Genomic DNA, 26,918 nt, shown 5'->3' with positions numbered 1-26,918 from the left:
TAATGGGGAGAAGTGGGAAAACTGAAACAGAAAAGATGGGTTGACTGCAGTAAATAGATTAAAGTAGACAGGTGTTGCCATAACCATTCAGAGACCAAGATACTTACTCATGATAAAGTAGATTGGAGACCTGCATTAAACAAGTCTTTGGACTGAAGACCACAACTACAGACAATATACTCATTACTAAATACAGGAGACTTTCAATCATGGTTCTGTATTTCAATGCATCTTGTTTGCTTATCTTGTCTGCATCACTTTGTAGTTGTGCATTTATTATGAATGATGTTTTCCATTCAGGTTTCATTTAAAATTTCTTTTGCATATGCCTTTTGGTCCAGACTCAATGTTCCATCTTCTCTACTAACTATGATTAACAGTGTGTGGTGTACGACTCCACAGCCCCTTACTTCAAATTTGATGATTCAGTTTTTCAATGTGATGAGCAGGCTTTTTCTCTCTTATGAATTAGGAGAAGAGTGGTGGTCCACAAACCTGAAATGTGAAAATGAAGGCAGCGCATTAAAATCTGTGATAGTCAGAAGAGGACATCCACAATGTATAAAGTGCAGTAAAAGTATTCTGAGCCCTTAACCACTTAACCTTCTCTTGAAACAAGAAGAGTCAATACAACATGACACAACTCATTATAGTTGCAAGTACATTTTATTTAAAGACAATACAGAGTGAAAGAGAATGTCAAGGGACACAATGAAATATGGTCAGTAACACTAAACAAGCCCACAGCATTGTAGATGAGACTCTGCAGAATCCGGAAGGAATCCAGAGGAACTAATGGCATGCCTTAGCTTTTAGTCAATCTGTGATTCACACGTGGAGAGGCTCAAGTGATACCACACTGAAAGACAAGCTAACATGAGTTTTTAATTTATCGCATATAATCAACACAGCATTTATTTCATGAAAAATACAAGAATTATACCAAAAATTCAAATTACATATGCTCATATTGCTTTGAACACATGTACATCAACTGTTGTTTGCCTTACTTTGGAGCTTAAAATGTTTAAGTCTATTCAGCAAATGAGAACAAATCATGAATATCTTGTTACTGATAATTCAGTTATCAAAATTTTTAGAAGTTGTTTCATGTGATGAATTATGAAAGCTATTACTATGAATTCTTGTTACATTTATAATGTACTGAACATAATATACAGTTACTAAGTGATCTTCAACTTTTTTTCTTTTTGTACCTAGAATTCTGGAGAAATGGTGAGAAGTTTTGTTGGTGGTCTGGAGTTGATTGTGAGCCTACTTCGTTCAAGTGATATTAATGTCCTCGCCTGTGTATGTGCTGCTCTTTCCAAAATAGCACTGGATAAGGAGAATCTGGCTATTATTACAGATCACGGTGTGGTGCCAATGTTAGCACAACTGGTTCTAACAGTAAGCTGTTTTTTTTTTAACATTATAGCCCTTAAGATCCCAGCCAAAAGCACACTTCACTTAGCAGAGTTACACATTGAAATTAACTGCTGAGACAAAGACAACTACTAATTGTTGTGTAACATGCAAATATCTACTTTTGTCATGTTTAAATCATGTCACCAGATACAGAGGCCTCACAGAAAGCTGTGAAACTATTACAGTTGATCAATGTAGGCAACAGACTCATGAACTCAGTCCACACTCCAGCAGATATGATTCATTTCCTTTGAAACTCTTGTAACAACTGTGCTGTTTAATCCACTGTTTCTATTCCTATACCGTAGCATCAACAGTATTGCTGAATATGTATGTTGTTTCTTCTATTAATATTGTATATGTATGTAATGTACATGACAACAGTTATCATAAACATTCCTCTGCTGAAGCTAAATTATGTTCAGTTACACTGCACACTTTTCTGGTTAATCTAACAACTCAGGTAAGCAGAAACACCAGTTATTGCAGAAAGAAAACACTAGGGAATTCAATATAGCACAAATTTCCTTACAGATTTACTGAACATTCTAGAAGTGAGATGAAAAGCTTTTGGGTTTCCAGCAAGGTGGCAGTGTTCAGATTCTGCAACATTTTGATGAGTGTCATGATCATTATCTTCCAGTGAAGTGCCAAAATACTGTGGCTGTCCCTATATTTTATTAGTGGTGTGGCTGGCCCTTCCATATGGCTATGTAAACCATTCTGACATTGTTGATGGGCAAGGAAGGGATGAGAGTGGAGCAGTGTTGCAGTGGTGGGTTGGATACTGCACCCAAATCTCTGTATCAGCACTCTTGGCCTGTCTCGCATGGGCACATTCATAACACAATTCCACAGATGTGGGATCCCACACCAAATTGGTTGACAGCCTTCATCCCTCTTGACAATATATTTGAAGGTTCTTGTGTTTACAGATTCCTTAATAATGCTTCCCTAATTGTTACTGGTTGAGCACAACAAATTGGTGTTCCCAAAACCACCTACACCACCTACACCCTACCACTCTGCCCTCTCCCCACCTACTTGGTGCACTAGAGCCTGATATACATAGCCGGAGTGAGGGAACTGCCACACCACATGTATAAATATAGGGACATCCACAATATCTCATCATTTTGCAAGAAGATAGTGAATATGAATCTATTCAAAACAACACAGTATCACTGTTATCTGGCAGGAAATCATTGGAAGTTTTCATCAGTATTGTGTGCCAGGAAAGCCTACAGTCACAAATTCTAGAAGCATGATAAAACTGTTCCAGTAACTAGATTTTTTATCTGTTGCCTTTGAGCAAAATAGCTTCTTCATGTAGTCAGTAAATGGCTGAACATGTGTTGCTGTATATGTACTTTGTTCTGTCCTGTGGTATTTCTTGACTCATGCTTTCCTTTTCAGTTATGCCACAAGTCTGGCTCATTTTGGTTTGTCAAAACACATCACACATAGTGTAACACTTATAAATACATGTGATTGTAATAAGTGAAAAAACAAATAAGACATAGACTATGTCATCATTATAAAACCACATAAAAAGAAAAGCAAGAAGAAAAAACAATATGTACTTATCAGCAGATGACAGAGATAATACTGATATACTGATAATATGATAGATGAAAATAACACAATTCACAATCATGTAACAGTTTATTATAAATATGAGGAAACAAACAGAAATTACAAGGGGTTGTAAATGTACACATGTGTGAAAGAGAGGTAAAACTGAAAGGAAGATTCAATGTTTCGTCCTAACAGTAGATAACCATTATAAACAGAATTCTGCAACAGGGGAACATAAAATTATAGAGGTGGTTTAAAACATAAAAAGGCTATTACCACAAAAGTCAATAATAATATCGTCAGCTAAACTGTCACTATACAATATTGAATAGTTTATTCTTTGATGTTCTATGCACAGAAAAGTGAAGAAAATGGTACCAGTCAACACAGTTTCAACAACTGCAAAAATAATAATGCTGCAATTGCAATGTTACCAACTCCCAGTCTATATTACTTTTTATTTGTTTCTATATAGAACTATTTGCTTTATCCTATACAGCAAACTTCAGTTGTCACTATAGTGACAACAGCAAAATGCGAGCTGAGGGCACCAGGCATTTCAAATATAAGTACAGATGCACAGGTGAATGCTTGTAAGACAGCGAAAAATACAACTATCTGGTCTAAAATATTGTACATTTTAACAATTTTTGTGACACATAAGAAATTAATGGATGCTATTGAAGATGGCAATAAAACCAGAGATAAGGTTAGAACAATCAAAACTGGCACAACAGAACTGTGTTGAGCCACAGAAGCCTAATTACTTGCACTGACTTAAATAATAAAAAGGTATATTATTATCAACTCAATAATATTCACTATCAAGGCTGAAATTTTTGCTATTGTGATTTAAAAGATAGTATTGAATAGTCACATAGCAACAAATAAGTTTCTTGTGAAATAAATATGAGAGTGCTTTGTTAATCGGCAAAAAGGGTAATGAAATTGGATAAAAAAAGATCAGTTACAACTGTATTCAACCCTTAGATCATGTCAGATGTTTCTTAACTTTAGTCTTTGTGCCTGTGGACGGACTCTGAAATCAAAGTGTACGTATTTGGACAAAGATACTTCCATTTTAAAAAATTATTTCTATATTTAGCACTCTGAATTGGAGGAAAAAACATTATTTATGTACTAGAAAACTTCTCACATGCAGCAGGCATTAAATGCTCTTCCAGCTATACTTTAGGTATGGCACAGCAACATGTCAGAATATCAGCATGTAATTATTGACTTATGAGTGGAAACAAATAGTAAAAAAAAAAAAAAAAGACAGAAAACAAGATGTATGTGAAATTTAACAATAGTATTTTGACTTCTGGGTTGATAGTGTCTCTTTTGGGAAAAACTAGAAGTTATTTTCTAATAAAAATTTAGCTATTAATTGTTGTAATATTTAAAAAATATTGATCTCACAGACACAAAACACATTAACTCACTTCTGTTGTCTATGCGCATTTTGTCTGTGGACCTTGAATCTTTTGTGTTTATCATTTTATTCTTTTTTATGTGTGTCTGTTGTTTGTCAATGTGTTTGTATGTTGCATGTATTGCTTTATGTGCTCCTGATATGGTAGATAGCCAGCAGGAAGGACAGTATTGGAAGTGTATCCTCTAAGAAGAAAGGCAGAAAGAGTGAGCAGTGTGATGATACCGAAGATGATAGAGAGGTGAAAATGTCAGCCATAGGCTCAAATAGCGGGAACTAATTTTTTGTGATTTTGTATTACTAATTTTATGCAGCTAAATGTTATTCTGGTTGCAGTATGTATATGGACCACTACATAATTCTGCACTGAAGTAGATTAGAAACACACTAGCTTGGCACAAGCGAACCACATTCGACTCTGGTATGTTGATGATTTTCTAAGTAGCTGTGATAGCATATTGAAATTTGTATGTGTGGCACTAGGATTCTGCATGCAATTAATTTTCTCTTAATATTATGGACCATTTTATATGGCCATACAGTTTTTGTGATATGATTTCAAATTTTCACTTCTGCTTAATGTCTCATCACTTCACAGACAATTTAAAGAGTAGTTGTTGGTCACTCTTGTTCCAACCACAGGTGTTCTCTTCCCACAGTCAGTTATGTTTTTGGCACATTTTTCTACCAAAGTGAATAGTCAATCAGTATAGATACAACACATCTAGGCAACTTCTGAGGAAAAACTGGGAGTTGATCAGGCAGACATTACTGGAAAAATCTACAATTTAAATGTGATAACAGGAGCCATTCTCCATACTTGTTGGCTATTTAAATGCTATTCATCATGGGTATTAATTAATTGATTACTTCATTCATTCATACATCATGTTCTGTAAATACCTTCATGAAGGAGAGTCTTAAGGTATGTGAAGTAAATCAAACTATACATTAACAGGTGGAAGCAAACACTGCTCGTTACTTCGGTAAAATATACTGTCATTTATGTCATAGCAAGCCTAGATGACAGTATATTAGTTTTAATTCTGGAGGAGGTTGAGCAGTTACCACTACACACACAAAATATTAGCTCACTTTGGTAAAATTATGTAATATTTAATGCTTAACTTGAATGTAATCCATGTCCACATGAATTTATGTAACAACAAAAATAATCAATTATTTACAACATGATGTAACTGGATAGGTAAAATGATCTACTCACCAAGCAGTGGCAGGAGAACACACACACAAAACGGTTTAGCTTATGCAAGCTTCTGGTAGAAGAGTTAAAGGGGAAGGAAGAGGGTTGAAGGAAAAGGACTGGAGATGTTTAGGAAAAGGGGCAGAGTTTGGAAAAGTCACCCAGAACTCTGGGACAGGACAGATTTACTGGACAGGATGAGAAGGAAAGACTAATTCCTCTCATCCCATACAGTAAGTCTCCTTTGACCCAGGGTTCTGGGTGACTTTTTTGAACTGTACCCATTTTACGAAACCTCTCCAGTCCTTGTTGTTCAACCTTCTTCCTTCCCATTCAGTTCCTCTGCCAGAAGAAGGAGCAACTGGCTCTGAAAGCTTGCCTTTTTGCGTGTATGTTCTCCTGCTGCCACTTGGTCAGTAAATCCATGCTTACGGTACTATCACAGAACACAATAACTGTGCTTTCCTTGCAGTAAATTTTTAAATTTTGTACATGTTTTTCTGTTTAAGAGGTTCAGTGTCACATTATTGTAAGTGTAAATTCATTCAGTCTGCAGCACAGTAGTTGCTCATTTGTCTTGTTTTGAAGGCAAGTCTCCAGTCATTTAGTAAGTCAGTAATTCAGGCCACAGCTCTCTGTCGATACGAATCTACAGAGCAGCAAGTCAAGTGTTTATCTTTTGCTGTGTTTTCTTCATAGTATATTTTTTAAACTTGATGTATGTTTTTCTGTTTAAAAGATTTCATCTCACATTTTTGTAAGTGTTAAGTCATTCAGTATGTAGCAAAGTAGATGCCTGCCGAACAGCCAGCTACATAGATCATTAATGCATCAACATCCATTGGTGACACATCAGGAGGGTAGCAAGCTGCATAGCTAGGATTTTGTCTACTTTTACAGTTTACTTCTTCAGTAACACTTGCTAGTATGGTTAGGAATTGTGCATGCTGTGTGCAGATGCAGAAGGAGCTCACTGCAGTTCGCGAACAACTGAAAGTGCTTTTGACTACCTCTGCTGCCGAGGCACCTTCTAATGTATCCAATGCTGCAGATGCACCCTCACAGCAGAGTGAGTGGCACATGGTAATGCGTTCACATCGCTTTAGGTGGAGAGACAATGTGGAGACTGGTCATCTAGTCTTGCCCATTCACCCTGTGAGTGAACAAGTAGCTGGTTCTTCAGCATGGTCCAAGCAGGTACAAGGGTGGAGAGGTTTACTAGTTATCAGGAGCTCCAATGTTAGGTACATTACGGAACCCCTTAGGCAGACAGAATTCAGGGCTGCAAAGAAAGCCAATGTATACTCAGTATGTCTGCTAGTGGGCCTCATCCAAGATGTGGACGCAGCCTCACCTGCAGCTACTGAGTATGCAAGATGCAGTCGTCTGCAAGTTGTGACTCATGCCAGCACCATCAATGCCTGTCACATGGGTTCTGAAGCCATCCTCAGTTCATACAGGCAGCTGGTAGAAGTGGTGAAGGCTGCTGATCTCATGTGTGGGCTGCAAGCAGTGTTCACAATTTGTAGCTTTGTTCCTAGAATTGATAAGGGTCTTTTGGTTTGGAGCCAAGTGGATGGTCTCAACCAAGGCTTCATCTGCTATATGACAGTCTTGGCTGCAGATTTCTACACTCACATTATCATGTGGGGATTTTTAAATGCAGCAAGTGAAGCCAGCTTGCATTCAGAGTAAAGACACTTGGATTATCAAAATTTCATCAGTAAACTGTCGAAGTATTCACAACAAAGTTCCCAAATTTATTACCCATCTGGAAAGTTCCCATGCTCATATTATTCTCGGGACTGAGTGCTGGCTGAAACCTGAAGTGGAAAGTTCTGTGATATTTAGTGAGTCATGGAATGTACAGTCGTGCTCAAAAGTATCCAAACGACCTGAATTGCATTTCGCATGATTCGAATGCCACCAACATAGCGCAGCTGCCTAGCAGGTCCTCTAATCGCCCCTCGGTACAGTCGTTTGACTATTGAAAATGGTTCCAACAAGTCACCACTAGAAAACACTGCTCTGTATCGCAATAACTCAAGATGTAAAGTAATACCAAGGTACTACAAATATCAGGGAACATCTTATCACAGATGAGATGGTTCTTCAGGCTTGTAAGCTCACATTTATTACAATAAATGACATACATGACATGTTACCACTCTCATTATTACGTCAGATAGGTAATTCACGTTGTAAGTTCTTCGTATTCTTGATTTCCTCTTCAAAATAACATTCCGTACTTATTATTTAACACAAAATGACATTAAAAATTTACGTTATTCACGAGCAGCTAGTTGAGAATATGTATGAACTTCAAATGACACGACGAACCGTCAAGTTCTGCATTTGGATTCAAACCCGTGTCATGCAGACTAAGCAAAGACTTCGTGACTGACGGAAACTAACAGTCATTCCTGACTAGGCATACAGAGAGTGATATATTTCGGTTTTAGACAGTATCAGTTAGTAAATATCAACTTTAAATTACATAATGTAAACATTGTTAACGGACGCGAATTCCTACCCAGCATCTATTGTCCTTGTTAACGAACAACGAGAGATGTTAAATATTGCTTCTTCACAAGTAACTTACTTGAAATGCCGTGAGGTAAAGCTTTGTGTTGGACAGGGATTCGAACCCAGAACCTAACTGGATTGTCATCGAAGCACAATCAACTGTGACATATCGGATTTTCTCGGCAGTAGCTAGATGTTTTAACTGAAATGACAAGACGAAACATTAATTTTTTCTTTCCCAGGACTCCAACCTGGCACCTATCGCTGTTATATTTTAGAGAAAACGAACGTTAAAAATGGGTTTGTTACACCAGCAGCGACATGTGAGCATGTTTGAACTAGAAATAATATGACGAAGAGTTCAGTGCTGACAGGGAATCGAGCCCCACACATATCGTTGTTGACTGCACACAGAGAGACGTCAGCTACCGAATTTTTCTCCACCAGCAGCTCGGAATAACATCGTTGAATTCACAATGATTTCGCAAACAGTTCTGTGTCTCACTGGGACTCAAAAACGTCAGATACCGTTAGTGCTGACAACGAATGAAAATACATTAAAAAATCAAAATTATTACCCTTCAGCAGATAGGTGTTCTCATGCTAGAGCTTGATAATACATAATGAAAGCTTCAGTGTCGGGCCAGGATTCGAACCCTTTCATGCACAATATGTGGAGATGTTGAGGAATCTGCAGTTTTGAACAAACAACAAATTGCAGTCGAGCTGTATTGTCACGAAGGGATCAAATTCCGCGTTAAGGGCGGTCTGAGTCGCATTCCCAGATCAGAACCAATTTTATCGACATACAGAAGCTCAAATAAAAGATGGAATGAGTGTCCTGTGACACTACATAGAGTTTGTTTCGTCACTAGAAATAAATAACTAGTATAAGAAAGGTTACTGTTGATAGAGTTTCTACGTGTCGCGACTCCTGACTTTATTGTGGTTCAACCTAACGTCTGCTTGGTAGAGAAGGAATATCATGTTTAACATGAATGTCACATCACAATGCCATTATACCTTCTTCACTTGGCGTAGTCAGAAGAGAACAGAATCTGTGTCTCCTTATCAGAAATCATCAGCAGAAGTTGGAATCGAACCCAGACCATAAGTATATGAACCTAGCATCAATCCAAGAGACCATCAAATTCTCTTCTCTATCATTCATTTTTCTATCATAACGATGTTGCGTCACACTGGATGAGAATTCTGACACACCGACTCCCTGTAGTGGTTTGCAGCATGGTCAGTACATTCATTTACTTGGTTGACCGAATCGCCATGAACTAGCTGCCTCGGCTACTTAGTGCATACATTCGACTCTATTTTGTAATCACCGAAATAAAATCACGTAACTGACACCTACACAAGAACAGCCAACAGTGTATGATGCAGAAATTTAAACAGGAAGTGTTCCTTTCGACGTGAGCCACTCCATTGCGCTATCTGTTTGTTAAAAACGTCGTGCAGTGCAAAAGGAAAGCTGTAACTGTCTGTCTCTCAGAAGTCTAGATCCGGCCATATGCATTATCTCACAGCACTGTGCAATGCGCAAGTTCTGGAGGAATCGTTGTTGAGTTCTGGAGGTGTTGTAGCTATGTGTTAGCTAGTAGCGTAACGGTAAGCGTCGCGCACTGTTGACAAGACGTCGTGAGTTTGGGTACATTCACTGCTACATCTTTTAAAACGCCATCCTGCTGTCTGTTGAAGTTATCGATCTAATGGAACTTTGAACATAATTCTCTTCACTTCTCAACCCAAAATAGTCGCATGTGGAAAAAGGGCTAACTTCTGCGACATTTTGTTCTTTTCAGGTTTAATAGCTGGCCAGGCTGCAGATGCATCCTGAAACTTTTGTATTATGTACTTTGGGATAGTGCATCGTGCCAAAATAAGTCAGAAAAGTATTTCTACATTAGCTGTCGTGTGGCAGTGGCATTTTATTCTTCATAAAACCTTGTTTGACACCTTTAACTCAGAACAAGTTTTCTACATGCATGTAATCAATAAACTGCATGTGCATTGTCAGACTGTTATAGATAACGTCAGAGAATTCACTTGTATCGTTGATGATTAATTTCTCTCTCATGTTAACTAATGTTTTAACAACACTAAAAGAAACCGTACGAAAATTGTGCACTGTATTATAATAAATGAAATAAAATTAACCACGATAACCTTACGACGAAAGTCTGTTTCAATAAAACTGAGTATCTGTACACAAGCGTGCCTCTATCGACACGAATTATTAAAATACTAATCACTTAGATTTCGATTGGGTCTGTGTTTGATTGGTATGCTGTGTCATACTCAAGTGGTATGCAAATGTGGCATTTCATAAATAAAGTTATGTATTCCTAGAAACCCAAAATTTGTTTGTCAGCAGCGGAAATAGGCGTTACCTGTTGTGCAGCATTGTAAGTTTTTCACCATTGCACTATGAGCCGAAAGTATTTTCTTGCGATTTCCTTATCAATGTGAGTTCTGACTGCTTGTAGTTCTTTCACAGAAGGGATAAAAACGTTACTGTCAGCAAGACTGGAACCGCAAACCATAACAGACGTTTTTTTCAGGTTAGCACGTTTCTACAGAGCTTGGTAAGAAGCACGGGTCTAGGTCTCCTCTTACGAGACCAGTAGTGGCTAGAACTCGTAAACCGCTATCTAAAGGACGAGATTAGATGCGATTTTCACGTGCAACGACTTACCTGGGCTGAAAACCGTAAATTTACAATCGTTTGTTATAGCTCAAGCGTTAATAATAACTCAGATTATTCAATGGAAATGACAGGAAAAATCAAGTGAACTTTGGGGCTTAATTCCGTGCACACCAGGAAGTAACTCGTCGATCACAGAGTTGCCAAATATACCTTTCCTTGCTGCCAAATCTCAGTTACATTACCAGCAGGAAGAAAACGAACCAATGTGATCCTACAGTGGGCTGGGAAGTGACCATAGCTGACATCTCAAAGACGCGGCTGCTAAAGCCTGGAATACGTAATCTGTCTGATTCACATTTCTGTAACTGGGTTTAGGGACTGGAGCGTAGTTACTAATAATACTCAGAACTGACTGCAAACTAAGCTCCATAAATCAGTAACTCTCATAGTTGTCTTTATATATCTTTCGTAAGTGTACTCAAAACCAAGAAAATCAATTACGAACGTTTTCGTGTCTCACCGATAGTCGAGTACAACAAACAAATAAAAATAAAAAAAGACTGTGTGCGTGCGTGCGTGTGTGTGTGTGTGAAAGAGAGAGAGAGAGAGAGAGAGATTTAGGGAGAGAGATAAAAAAAAGAATGAGAGAGAGAGAGAGCAAAAAATTGTTGCAAAGAAACTGAATCATGCTATGTAAAGAAATCTTTCATTAAAGTGACACATTATACATCATTACGAAATGTCTTATTCATGATCTATGGAACAAGTATTAATCTAATCTAATCATATCATATTGCTCACTAGCATGAAGAGGCACGAATTACAGGAATTTTCGTCAATATCAGTAACCAAATCTAAACTTGAAAAAAAAAAAAAAAAAAGACAACAGTTTTGTAATAAACCGGCACTCCTGTAAAGACCCTTTCGTCCCTGTTAACTAACCACGAAAGATGTGTGATATAACTTCATTCAGAGGGAACAAAGTGATCATGCATTTAAAGATGAAGCACATGATGTGAAGTTCTGTGACGGAGATACGAACCCAGCCTGCAATCGGATTGTTAACTAAGTAAAATCAAATGTTACGTATCGGTTTTTCTTACCAGCTGCTAGATGTTTGAATCTAAAATAAGGATACAAATTTTTGTGCCTGAGCGACAATCAAACTGCACACTTACCGTCCTACTTTATCATCCACGAACATAGCTTAAGTAACACTTGCTTACTCACCAACAGTAAGATGTGTGTGTGTTTGACCAGAAATAACGACACCTATTGAGATTGTTGGCAACACATGAACAGACATTAAAAATGCACTAGCAGGCTGGTATGCACGTGATAGGGCTTGAAATGAAATTACAAAAATTTTTGTACTGGATCAGGATTCCAACCCACCTACTTACCTTTGGAGGAGACCTAGAGAAGATTACAGTCTTGGGAAAAGAAACGAAATGATTGAACTCTACTGTTCCGAGAGATTCAGATCCTCGAAAGTTGAGATCCGAATTCGAATCACAGTCCAGCACCAAATTTTTCAACGTCTCTAGTTCAATCAAGTACAAGAAAAATAAGAGCCCTGTTCCTTTAAATGGCTATCGTTTCATCAAAGAAATTAAAATGTTCTAAATTAAGTAAGTTTACTGGAGACAAAAATGGTTCAAATGGCTCTGAGCAATATGGGACTTAACATTTATGGTCATCAGTCCCCTAGAACTTAGAACTACTTAAACCTAACTAACCTAAGGATAGCACACAACACCCAGTCATCACGAGGCAGAGAAAATCCCTGACGCCGCCGGGAATCGAACCTGGTCGTGGGAAGCGAGAACGCTACCGCAGAACCATGAGCTGCGGACAACTACTGGAGACAGTATTTCTGTTTGCCATGACTTCCCCGTATGTCATTTCCCAGCGTAAACCGGCTCTGCCCAATTGGTAAGGAAGGAACGTGACGTTTAATGCGGATTCTGGATTATAACGTCTTTCTCTTGAGCTTACCAGAGGTAAAGTAAATCTGTTTGTGCCTCTTAAAAGTAAATGCCCGAACCCACGCATTGTACCTATGATAATTCGTTCCATCAGACCAGTGTGGCCACATTTCCCAGCCCCAGGAGTGTGCTTTAACGGATGATGTTCTTAGCTTACAAAATTCGTCACAGTGGAAAAAATGCGAGTCTGTTAAATGGTTAAGTGGAAGCAATCTTCTGACGTGGAGATTATGCTATTCTCATGTCAGCAGGATGTAAAGACTCTTCTAGACATCATAGCCTCGATGTAAAGCCATTTTGAAATATTCACTAATTCAGCAAATTTCTTAGTTCCAGAAAATCCACTGTGAAGTGTGAAGTTACCGGATAATTCGATTATTACCGTCATTGTTACTATCATTTTCTTCATATCGTTGCTGGAACACATGTGCTTGAAGATCATTTAATGCCTTTTGGTCATTATAGAAGTATTTGCCCAAGAAGAGGTTCTTTCCCTGTCTACGGAGTCCTTTTCATGTTAATATCAAACATCAGCAATTACTCACAGATCACATTAAAACTAAAGTAATTGATGAAGAAGTTATTTGATAACAAAAACGCGCTGCCTTTCTTAATTTACTTGCGCCTAGAAATGGCTGTCGAATACTGCCAAACCAAAAGCCAAGGGATCTTACTGCCTTCCGTTATACGACGCTGTCAGTTCTTCCACAAGATTTGGTCGACGTGACCTGTTTCTAGTTGTGTATCACAGAGAATGTTTTAGAAAATCAATTGTTTTCCTTTGCAATAAACAGAAAGATTTTCATTATAAACTATCCAAGTTCAAAATTTTCGCATTATTAGTTCAGATTTAACATTCACTTCTATAATGTAGGAAAGTATTTCATTGTTGCAAAACCCGCATCCGACTCATTGACCTTATACTTAGTCGCTGAACATAAATTCTAGCTCAGAGTGACACCAATTTAAGTAACCTAATGTAGCGAAGACTGTTTGCCAGTGCTCTTTTTCACCGGAAAATATGCAATTCACTCATTGGGCTCCAATAGTATACCGTAACAGTAATTTCTGTGTGTATGCAATGAATGCGGATTGTAAAATTTAGTGGAGCTCTCTCTTCCACTTCTGTATACAATATGCCTGACCTAAACGTGCCCTTTATCATTACAAGCCTGGGCAGTGCAACATCATACTGACAACAGTAATGTGCTTACACTGACAGCCTCACTGTTGTTTTAGCTGATTTTGTAATCATTTAAATAGAACAACATGACCTTCCAGCGGGAGACATTTTGTCCCCCTTTTCCTTGTGTGAAATTTGTCAGTAAGCTTTTTGCCTTCCAACCAGCGAAATGCGGCAGAATACAGCCAGTAAACGATTCACATAACACAATTTAGTGCCGTTAAGACGATTTCTTTAAACATTGTCGTAGCTGAAGGAATTTAGTTTCTTCTTAAATCGCCTTATGCAACAACGTTCACAGATATCTCAAATAGGAAAAGCTGTTTATCCAGGTACGAAAGTTGTAAAACAAACTTACCACAGTTTGAGTCAGGTCGATCTTTTCGTCTTATAGCACTGCATAAGTATTTTGTCCTCCCCCCATGAACCATGGACCTTGCCGTTGGTGGGGAGGCTTGCGTGCCTCAGCGATACAGATAGCCGTACCGTAGGTGCAACCACAACGGAGGGGTATCTGTTGAGAGGCCAGACAAACGTGTGGTTCCTGAAGAGGGGCAGCAGCCTTTTCAGTAGTTGCAAGGGCAACAGTCTGGATGATTGACTGATCTGGCCTTGTAACAATAACCAAAACAGCCTTGCTGTGCTGGTACTGCGAACGGCTGAAAGCAAGGGGAAACTACGGCCGTAATTTTTCCCGAGGGCATGCAGCTTTACTGTATGATTAAATGATGGCGTCCTCTTGGGTAAAATATTCCGGAGGTAAAATAGTCCCCCATTCGGATCTCCGGGCGGGGACTACTCAAGAGGATGTCGTTATCAGGAGAAAGAAAACTGGCGTTCTACGGATCGGAGCGTGGAATGTCAGATCCCTTAATCGGGCAGGTAGGTTAGAAAATTTAAAAAGGGAAATGGATAGGTTAAAGTTAGATATAGTGGGAATTAGTGAAGTTCGGTGGCAGGAGGAACAAGACTTCTGGTCAGGTGATTACAGGGTTATAAACACAAAGTCAAATAGGGGTAATGCAGGAGTAGGTTTAATAATGAATAGGAAAATAGGAATGCGGGTAAGCTACTACAAACAGCATAGTGAACGCATTATTGTGGCCAAGATAGATACGAAGCCCACACCTACTACAGTAGTACAAGTTTATATGCCAACTAGCTCTGCAGATGACGAAGAAATTGAAGAAATGTATGATGAAATAAAAGAAATTATTCAGATTGTGAAGGGAGACGAGAATTTAATAGTCATGGGTGACTGGAATTCGAGTGTAGGAAAAGGGAGAGAAGGAAACATAGTAGGTGAATATGGACTGGGGCTAAGAAATGAAAGAGGAAGCTGCCTGATAGAATTTTGCACAGAGCACAACTTAATCATAGCTAACACTTGGTTTAAGAATCATGATAGAAGGTTGTATACATGGAAGAACCCTGGAGATACTAAAAGGTATCAGATAGATTATATAATGGTAAGACAGAGATTTAGGAACCAGGTTTTAAATTGTAAAACATTTCCAGGGGCAGATGTGGACTCTGACCACAATCTGTTGGTTATGACCTGTAGATTAAAACTGAAGAAACTGCAAAAAGGTGGGAATTTAAGGAGATGGGACCTGGATAAACTGAAAGAACCAGAGGTTGTACAGAGATTCAGGGAGAGCATAAGGGAGCAATTGACAGGAATGGGGGAAAGAAATACAGTAGAAGAAGAATGGGTAGCTCTGAGGGATGGAGTAGTGAAGGCAGCAGACGATCAAGAAGGTAAAAAGAAGAGGGTTAGTAGAAATCCTTGGGTAACAGAAGAAATATTGAATTTAATTGATGAAAGGAGAAAATATAAAAATGCAGTAAATGAAGCAGGCAAAAAGGAATACAAACATCTCAAAAATGAGATCGACAGGAAGTGCAAAATGGCTAAGCAGGGATGGCTAGAGGACAAATGTAAGGATGTAGAGGCTTATCTCACTAGGGGTAAGATAGATACTGCCTACAGGAAAATTAAAGAGACCTTTGGAGATAAGAGAACCACATGTATGAACATCAAGAGCTCAGACGGAAACCCAGTTCTAAGCAAAGAAGGGAAAGCAGAAAGGTGGAAGGAGTATATAGAGGGTCTATACAAGGGCGATGCACTTGAGGACAATATTATGGAAATGGAAGAGGATGTAGATGAAGATGAAATGGGAGATACGATACTGCGTGAAGAGTTTGACAGAGTACTGAAGGACCTGAGTCGAAACAAGGCCCCCGGAGCAGACAACATTCCATTGGAACTACTGACGGCCTTGGGAGAGCCAGTCCTGACAAAACTCTACCATCTGGTGAGCAAGATGTAAGAAACAGGCGAAATACCCTCAGACTTCAAGAAGAATATAATAATTCCAATCCCAAAGAAAGCAGGTGTTGACAGATGTGAGAATTACCGAACAATCAGTTTAATAAGCCACAGCTGCAAAATACTAACAGGAATTCTTTACAGACGAATGGAAAAACTAGTAGAAGCCGACCTCGGCGAAGATCAGTTTGGATTCCGTAGAAACACTGGAACACGTGAGGCAATACTGACCTTACGACTTATCTTAGAAGAAAGATTAAGGAAAGGCAAACCTACGTTTCTAGCATTTGTAGACTTAGAGAAAGCTTTTGACAATGTTGGCTGGAATACTCTCTTTCAAATTCTAAAGGTGGCAGGGGTAAAATACAGGGAGCGAAAGGCTATTTACAACTTGTACAGAAACCAGATGGCAGTTATAAGAGTCCAGGGACATGAAAGGGAAGCAGTGGTTGGGAAGGGAGTAAGACAGGGTTGTAGCCTCTCCCCGATGTTATTCAATCTCTATATTGAGCAAGCAGTAAAGGAAACAAAAGAAAAATTTGGAGTAGGTATTAAAATCCATGGAGAAGAAATAAAAACTTTGAGGTTCGCCGATGACATTGTAATTCTGTCAGAGACAGCAAAGGACTTGGAAGAGCAGTTGAACGGAATGGATGGTGTCTTGAAGGGAGGATATAAGATGAACATCAACAAAAGCAAAACGAGGATAATGGAATGTAGTCGAGTTAAGTCGGGTGATGCTGAGGGTATTAGATTAGGAAATGAGACACTTAAAGTGGTAAAGGAGTTTTGCTATTTGGGGAGCAAAATAACTGATGATGGACGAAGTAGAGAGAATATAAAATGTAGACTGGCAATGGCAAGGAAAGCGTTTCTGAAGAAGAGAAATTTGTTAACATCGAGTATAGATTTAAGTGTCAGGAAGTTATTTCTGAAAGTATTCGTATGGAGTGTAGCCATGTATGGAAGTGAAACATGGACGGTAAATAGTTTGGACAAGAAGAGAATAGAAGCTTTTGAAATGTGGTGCTACAGAAGAATGCTGAAGAGTAGATGGGTAGATCACATAACTAATGAGGAAGTATTGAATAGGATTGGGGAGAAGAGAAGTTTGTGGCACAACATGACCAGAAGAAGGGATCGGTTGGTAGGACACGTTCTGAGGCATCAAGGGATCACCAATTTAGTATTGGAGGGCAGCGTGGAGGGTAAAAATCATAGGGGGAGACCAAGAGATCAATACACTAAGCAGATTCAGAAGGATGTAGGTTGCAGTAGATACTGGGAGATGAAGAAGCTTGCACAGGATAGAATAGCATGGAGAGCTGCATCAAACCAGTCTCAGGACTGAAGACCACAACAACAACAACAAGTATTTTGTCTAAGAGGTATCACAAGCAGTGTTCGTGTAGCTGTGGGAATCATTGGTTGAAAACGAGTTTAACGCCAATGGGTACAGTACTGCTAAATATTCAAAATGATTATTAGGTTACTTAAACTGGTGTCACTCTGAGCTAGAACTTATGGTCAGCGACTAAGTATAAGGTCAATGAGTTGGAAGCGGGTTTTGCAACTGTGAAACACTTTCCTACATTATAGAAGTGAATTTCTAGGCGCAAGTAAATTAAGAAAGGCAGTGCGTTTTTGTTATCAAGTAACGTCTTCATCAGTTACTTTAGTTTCAATGTAATCTGCGAGTTATAGCTGACGTTTGATATTAACATGAAAAGGACTCCGTAGACAGAGAAAGAACCTTCTTGGGCAACTACATCTATAATGACCAAAAGGCATTAAATGATCTTTAAGCGCATGTGTTCCACAACGGTATGAAGAAAATGATAGTAACAATGACGGTAATAATCGAATTATCCGGTAACTTCACACTTCACAGAGGATTTTCTCGAACTAAGAAATTTGCTGAATTAGTGAATATTTCAAAATGGCTTTACATCGAGGCTAAGATGCCTAGAAGAGTCTTTACATTATGCTGACATGAGAATAGCGTAATCTTCACGTCAGAAGGTTGCTTCTACTTAACCATTTAATAGACTCGCATTTTTTCCACTGTGACTAATTTTGTAAGCTAAGCACATCATCCGTTACAGCACACTCCTGGGGCTGGGAAATGTGGCCACAATGGTCTGGTGGAACAAATTATCATAGGTGCAATGCGTGGGTTCAGGCATTTACTTTTAAGAGGCAGAAACAGATTTACTTTACCTCTGATAATCTCAAGAGAAAGCTGTTATAACAAAAGAATCCGCATTAAACTTCACGTTCCTTCCTTACCAATTGGGCAGAGCCGGTTTACGTTGGGAAATGACATAGGCGGAAGTCATGGTAAAAAGAAATACTGTCTCCAGTAAACTTACTTACATTAGAAAATTTTATTTTCTTTGATGAAACGATAGCCATTTAAAGGAACAGGGCTCTTATTTTTCTTGTACTTGACTGAACTAGAGACGTTGAAAAATTTGGTGCTGAACTGTGATTCGAATTCGGATCTCATCTTTCGAGGATATGAATCTCTCGGAACAGTATGGTTCAATCATTTCGTTCCTTTTCCCAAGACTGTAATCTTCTCTAGGTCTCCTCCAAAGGTAAGTATGTGGGTCGGAATCCTGATCCAGTACAAAAATATTCATAATTTCGTTTCAAGCCCTATCATGTGCATACCAGTCTGCTAGTGAAAATTAACGTGGATTTTTAATGTATGCTCATGTGTTGCCAACAATCGCAATAGGTGTCGTTATTTCTGGTCAAACACGCACACATCTTACTGTTGGTGAGTAAGCAAGTGTTACTTAAGCTATGTTCGTGGATGATAAAGGAGGACGGTAGGTGTGAGGCTCGATTGTCGCTCAGGCACAAAAATTTGTATCCTTATTTTAGATTCAAACATCTAGCAGCTGGTAAGAAAAACCGATACGTAACATTTGATTTACTTAGTTAACAATCCGATTGCAGGCAGGTTCGTATTTCCGTCACAGAACTTCACATCATGTGCTTCATCTTTAAATGCATGAACACTTTGTTCCTTCTGAATGGAGGTATATCACACATCTTTCGTGGTTAGTTAACAGGGACGAAAGGGTCTTTACAGGAGTCCCAGTTTATTACAAAACTATCCTCTTTTTTTTTTTTTTTTTTTTTTTTTTTTTTTTTTTTTTTCCAAGTTTAGATTTGGTTACTGATATTGGCGAAAATTCCTGTAATTCGTGCCTCTTCATGACTAGTCAGCAATATGATATGATTAGATTAGATTAGATTAATACTTGTTCCATAGATCATGAATAAGACATTTCGTAATGATGTATAACGTGTCATTTTAATGAACGATTTCTTTACATAGCATGATTCAGTTTCTTAGCAACATTTTTTTAGTCTCTCTCTCTCATTCTTTATTATATTTACCTCTCTCCCGCACTCTCTCTCTCTCTCTCTCTCTCTCTCTCTCTCTCTCTCTCTCTCTCTCTCTCTCTCTCTCACACACACACACACACACACACACACACACACAAAAACACACACGCAGTCTTTTTTTTTTTTTTATTTGTTTGTTGTGCTCGACTATCGGTGAGGCACGAAAACGTTCGTAATTGATTTTCTTAGTTTTGAGTACACTTACGAAAGATATATAAAGACAACTATGAGAGTTACTGATTTATGAAGCTTAGTTTGCAGTCAGTTCTGAGTATTATTAGTAACTACGCTCCAGTCCCTAAACCCAGTTACAGAAATGTGAATCAGACAGATTACGTATTCCAGGCTTTAGCAGCCGCGTCTTTGAGATGTCAGCTATGGTCACTTCCCAGCCCACTGTAGGATCACATCGGTTCGTCTTCTTCCTGCTGGTAATGTAACTGAGATTTGACAACAAGGCAAGGTATATTTGGCAACTCTGTGATCGACGAGTTAATTCCTGGTGTGCACGGAATTAAGCCCCAAAGTTCACTTGATTTTTCCTGTCATTTCCATTGAATAATCTGAGTTATTATTAACGCTTGAGCTGTAACAAACGATTGTAAATTTATGGTTTTCAGCCCAGGAAAGTCGTTGCACGTGAAAATCGCATCTAATCTCGTCCTTTAGATAGCGGTTTACGAATTCTAGCCACTACTGGTCTCGTAATAGGAGACCTAGACCTATGCTTCTTACCTAGCTCTGTAGAAACGTGCTAACCTGAAAGAAAGCGTCTGTTATGGTTTGCGGTTCCAGTCTTGCTGACAGTAACGTTTTTATCCCTTCTGTGAAAGAACTACAATCAGTCAGATCACACATCGATAAGGAAATCGCAAGAAAATACTTTCGGCTCATGGTGCAATGGTGAAAAACTTACAAGGCTGCACAACAGGTAACGCCTATTTCCGCTGCTGACAAACAAATTTTGGGTTTCTAGGAATACATAACTTTATTTATGAAATGCCACATTTGCATACCACTTGAGTATGACACAGCATACCAATCAAACACAGACCCAATCGAAATCTAAGTGATTCGTATTTTAATAATTCGTGTCGATAGAGGCACGCTTGTGTACAGATACTCAGTTTTATTGAAACAGACTTACGTCGTAAGGTTATCGTGAGTAGTTTTATTTCGTTTATTATAATACAGTGCACAATTTCCGTACGGTTTCTTTTAGTGTTGTTAAAACATTAGTTAACATGAGAGAGAAATTGATCATCAACGATACGAGCGAATTCTCTGATGTTATCTATAACAGTCTGACAATGCACATGCAGTTTATTGATTACATTCATGTAGAAAACTTGTTCTGAGTTAAAGGTGTCAAACAGGGTTTTATGAAGAACAAAATGCCACTGCCACACGACAGTTAATGTAGAAATACTTTTCTGATGTATTTTGGCACGATGCGCTAAAATACATAATACAAAAGTTTCAGGATGCATCTGCAGCCTGGCCAGTTATTAAACCTGAAAAGAACAAAATGTCGCAGAAGTTAGCCCTTTTTCCACATGCGACTATTTTGGGTTGAGAAGTGAAGGGAATTATGTTCAAAGTTCCATTAGATCGATAGCTTCAACAGACAGCAGGATGGCGTTTTAAAAAATGTAGCAGTGAATGTACCCAAACTCGCGACGTCTTATCAACAGTGCGCGACGCTTACCGTTACGCTACTAGCTAACACATAGCTACAACACCTCCAGAACTCAACAACGATTCCTCCAGAACTTGCGCATTGCACAGTGCTGTGAGATAATGCATATGGCCGGATCTAGACTTCTGAGAGACAGACAGTTACAGCTTTTCTTTTGCACTGCACGACGATTTTAACAAACAGATAGCGCAATGGAGTGGCTCACGTCGAAAGGAACACTTCCTGTTTAAATTTCTGCATCATACACTGTTGGCTGTTCTTGTGTAGGTGTCAGTTACGTGATTTTATTTCGGTGATTACAAAATAGAGTCGAATGTATGCACTAAGTAGCCGAGGCAGCTAGTTCATGGCGATTCGGTCAACCAAGTAAATGAATGTACTGAACATGCTGCAAACCACTACAGGGAGTCGGTGTGTCAGAATTCTCATCCAGTGTGACGCAACATCGTTATGATAGAAAAATGAATGATAGAGAAGAGAATTTGATGGTCTCTTGGATTGATGCTAGGTTCATATACTTATGGTCTGGGCTCGATTCCAACTTCTGCTGATGATTTCTGATAAGGAGACACAGATTCTGTTCTCTTCTGACTACGCCAAGTGAAGAAGGTATAATGGCATTGTGATGTGACATTCATGTTAAACATGATATTCCTTCTCTACCAAGCAGACGTTAGGTTGAACCACAATAAAGTCAGGAGTCGCGACACGTAGAAACTCTATCAACAGTAACCTTTCTTATACTAGTAATTTATTTCTAGTGACGAAACAAACTCTATGTAGTGTCACAGGACACTCATTCCATCTTTTATTTGAGCTTCTGTATGTCGATAAAATTGGTTCTGATCTGGGAATGCGACTCAGACCGCCCTTAACGCGGAATTTGATCCCTTCGTGACAATACAGCTCGACTGCAATTTGTTGTTTGTTCAAAACTGCAGATTCCTCAACATCTCCACATATTGTGCATGAAAGGGTTCGAATCCTGGCCCGACACTGAAGCTTTCATTATGTATTATCAAGCTCTAGCATGAGAACACCTATCTGCTGGAGGGTAATAATTTTGATTTTTTAATGTATTTTCATTCGTTGTCAGCACTAACGGTATCTGACGTTTTTGAGTCCCAGTGAGACACAGAACTGTTTGCGAAATCATTGTGAATTCAACGATGTTATTCCGAGCTGCTGGTGGAGAAAAATTCGGTAGCTGACGTCTCTCTGTGTGCAGTCAACAACGATATGTGTGGGGCTCGATTCCCTGTCAGCACTGAACTCTTCGTCATATTATTTCTAGTTCAAACATGCTCACATGTCGCTGCTGGTGTAACAAACCCATTTTTAACGTTCGTTTTCTCTAAAATATAACAGCGATAGGTGCCAGGTTGGCGTCCTGGGAAAGAAAAAATTAATGTTTCGTCTTGTCATTTCAGTTAAAACATCCAGCTACTGCCGAGAAAATCCGATATGTCACAGTTGATTGTGCTTCGATGACAATCCAGTTAGGTTCTGGGTTCGAATCCCTGTCCAACACAAAGCTTTACCTCACGGCATTTCAAGTAAGTTACTTGTGAAGAAGCAATATTTAACATCTCTCGTTGTTCGTTAACAAGGACAATAGATGCTGGGAAGGAATTCGCGTCCGTTAACAATGTTTACATTATGTAATTTAAAGTTGATATTTACTAACTGATACTGTCTAAAACCGAAATATATCACTCTCTGTATGCCTAGTCAGGAATGCCTGTTAGTTTCCGTCAGTCACGAAGTCTTTGCTTAGTCTGCATGACACGGGTTTGAATCCATATGCAGAACGAGACGGTTCGTCGTGTCATTTGAAGTTCATACATATTCTCAACTAGCTGCTCGTGAATAACGTAAATTTTTAATGTCATTTTGTGTTAAATAATAAGTACGGAATGTTATTTTGAAGAGGAAATCAAGAATACGAAGAACTTACAACGTGAATTACCTATCTGACGTAATAATGGGAGTGGTAACATGTCATGTATGTCATTTATTGTAATAAATGTGAGCTTACAAGCCTGAAGAACCATCTTATCTGTGATAAGATGTTCCCTGATATTTGTAGTACCTTGGTATTACTTTACATCTTGAGTTATTGCGATACAGAGCAGTGTTTTCTAGTGGTGACTTGTTGGAACCATTTTCAATAGTCAAACGACTGTACCGAGGGGCGATTAGAGGACCTGCTAGGCAGCTGCGCTATGTGGGTGGCATTCGAATCATGCAAAATGCAATTCAGGTCGTTCGGATACTTTTGAGCACCACTGTAGATCAGAAGGGCAGGTTAGAGTTCATAGGAGGGTGAGTGTTGATTGCAGTTGACGAAATTCTGTCTCTATTGAAGTTAGAGTTGAGTGTAATAGTGAAGTTATCTGGTCACATATAACAAGTGTAGGTGAAACCAAGTTAATTGTTGTACACTTTTACTGGCTGTGGGATTCCACTATGACAGTTCTGGAGCCATTCAAGGAAAGTCTATGATGAGTATCAAGTAAATACGCAGCTCCTGCAATACCTTAACCCACCGAGTGTAGACTGGGATGTCTAAGGATTCATCATGGGAGGGTACAGAGTGACAATCATGTGAAATACTTTTGAACACGTTTTCTGAAAACTGTCTTGAGTAGTTAGATCAGCAGCTGATATGCAATGGAAGTATCTTAGACCTTGTAGCTACAAATAGGTTGAACCCATTGACAATGTCAGTATAGAAATGGGGATTAGCAATCTTGATTTCATTATAGCAACTATGGTTATGAAAGTTAATAAACCAGTCAAGAAGGCTAGGAGCATGTTTCTGCTAGATAGAGCAGATAAGCAATTGGTGGCATCTCGCTTAGACAATGAATTGACATCACTCAGTTCCAGTAAGATGGACGTAGAGGAATTATGGGCAAAGTTCAGGCAGATTGTAAACCATGGTTTGGAGCGTTATGTGCCTACTAAGTGCATTAAGGATGGAAGAGACTCCCAATGATTTAATAACAAAATTTGGAAAATGCTGAGGAAGCAGGCTGTTGCACTCTTGGTTCGAAAGAGAATGCACAAATGATGAGAAGCAAAGGTTTGTAGAGATTCATGAATCTGTGAAAAGATCTATACGTGAAGCAAACAACAATTACCCCCATCATATCTTAGCAAAAGATGTGGCAGAGAACCAAAACAAATTCTGGTCTTGAGCAAAATCGCTAAGCGGATCTATGGCTTCCATCCACTCCCTTGTTGACCAGTCTGGCGTAGTAGCATTTGGAGATACCAAAACGAAAACCAAAATTTTAAATTTCACGTTCAAGAAATCATTCATGCAGGAAAGTTATACAAACATATCATCATTTGAACTCCAGACACAGTCCTGTATGGACGATATAGTAATAAGCATCCCTGGTGTAGAGAAACAATGGAAAGATTAGAAAGCAAGTAAGTCACCAGGTCCGGATGGAATCCCAATTCGATTTTCCAGATTGGTCCCTTAACTAGCTTGCATTTATCACAAGTCTTTTACCCAGCAGAAAGTCCCAGGTGACTGGGAAAAAAGTACAGGTGACTCCTGTACATAAGAAGAGAAAAAGAATGGACCTGCAAAATTATAGACCAATATCCCTAGCTTTGGTTTGCTACAGAATCCCTGTACATATTCTCAGTTCAAATACAATAATTTTTCTTGAGGCTGAGAAGCTTATGCTCATGAACCAGCATGAGTTTAGAAAGCATCTTTCATGCAAAACTCAGCTTGCCCTTTTCTCATACGATATACTGTGAACTATGGGTGCAACAGGCAGCATTTGACACAGTGCCCCTTTGCAGGCTGTTAACACAGATATGAATATATAGTAGACTTTTTACGTTACAGAGCCCAGTATGTTGTCCTTGATGGTGAGTGTTCATCAGAGACAAAGGTATCATCAAGAATGACCCAGGGAAGTGTGATAGGAGGAGCACTTTTGTTCCCTATATAAATAAATGATTTGGCAGACAGGATGGGCAGCAAGCTGCAGTTGTTTGCTGATGATGCTGTGGCATATGGTAAGATGTTGAAGTCAAGTGACTGTAGGAGGTTGCAAGATGAATTAGACAAAATTTATACACTCCTGGAAATTGAAATAAGAACACCGTGAATTCATTGTCCCAGGAAGGGGAAACTTTATTGACACATTCCTGGGGTCAGATACACCACATGATCACACTGACAGAACCACAGGCACATAGACACAGGCAACAGAGCATGCACAATGTCGGCACTAGTACAGTGTATATCCACCTTTCGCAGCAATGCAGGCTGCTATTCTCCCATGGAGACGATCGTAGAGATGCTGGATGTAGTCCTGTGGAACGGCTTGCCATGCCATTTCCACCTGGCGCCTCAGTTGGACCAGCGTTCGTGCTGGACGTGCAGACCGCGTGAGACGACGCTTCATCCAGTCCCAAACATGCTCAATGGGGGACAGATCCGGAGATCTTGCTGGCCAGGGTAGTTGACTTACACCTTCTAGAGCACGTTGGGTGGCACGGGATACATGCGGACGTGCGTTGTCCTGTTGGAACTGCAAGTTCCCTTGCCGGTCTAGGAATGGTAGAACGATGGGTTCGATGACGGTTTGGATGTACCGTGCACTATTCAGTGTCTCCTTGACGATCACCAGTGGTGTACAGCCGGTGTAGGAGATCGCTCCCCACACCATGATGCCGGGTGTTGGCCCTGTGTGCCTCGGTCGTATGCAGTCCTGATTGTGGCACTCACCTGCACGGCGCCAAACACGCATACGACCATCATTGGCACCAAGGCAGAAGCGACTCTCATCGCTGAAGACGACACGTCTCCATTCGTCCCTCCATTCACGCCTGTCGCGACACCACTGGAGGCGGGCTGCACGATGTTGGGGCGTGAGCGGAAGATGGCCTAACGGTGTGCGGGACCGTAGCCCAGCTTCATGGAGACGGTTGCGAATGGTCCTCGCCGATACCCCGGGAGCAACAGTGTCCCTAATTTGCTGGGAAGTGGCGGTGCGGTCCCCTACGGCACTGCGTAGGATCCTACGGTCTTGGCGTGTATCCGTGCATCGCTGCGGTCCGGTCTCAGGTCGACGGGCATGGCCACCTTCCGCCGACCACTGGCGACAACATCGATGTACTGTGGAGACCTCACGCCCCACGTGTTGAGCAATTCGGCGGTACGTCCACCTGGCCTCCCGCATGCCCACTATACGCCCTCGCTCAAAGTCCGTCAACTGCACATACGGTTCACGTCCACGCTGTCGCGGCATGCTACCAGTGTTAAAGACTGCGATGGAGCTCCGTATGCCACGGCAAACTGGCTGACACTGACGGCGGCGGTGCACAAATGCTGCGCCGCTAGCGCCATTCGACAGCCAACACCACGGTTCCTGGTGTGTCCACTGTGCCGTGCGTGTGATCATTGCTTGTACAGCCCTCTCG

General features: G+C 39.8%; 1 protein-coding gene across 1 annotated transcript in view; it reads left to right on the top strand.

Annotated features, from left to right (window-relative positions):
• Positions 1-26,918, top strand: part of LOC126484978 (armadillo repeat-containing protein gudu) — a gene marked incomplete at its 5' end in the record, with an annotated part of 199,433 nt that overhangs the window by 129,574 nt on the left and 42,941 nt on the right. Inside the window, 2 exons of the mRNA XM_050108583.1 lie at positions 1,222-1,410; positions 4,590-4,682. Of these exons, the coding sequence (XP_049964540.1) occupies positions 1,222-1,410; positions 4,590-4,682 (282 nt within the window). The remainder of the gene's footprint in view (positions 1-1,221; positions 1,411-4,589; positions 4,683-26,918) is intronic.

This window comes from Schistocerca serialis, chromosome 6 (assembly GCF_023864345.2).
Source record: "Schistocerca serialis cubense isolate TAMUIC-IGC-003099 chromosome 6, iqSchSeri2.2, whole genome shotgun sequence".
Classification (NCBI taxonomy): Eukaryota; Metazoa; Arthropoda; class Insecta; order Orthoptera; family Acrididae; genus Schistocerca; species Schistocerca serialis.
The sequence above is the reverse complement of the archived record's forward strand: the minus strand, read 5'-3'. Positions and strand labels throughout refer to the sequence as shown.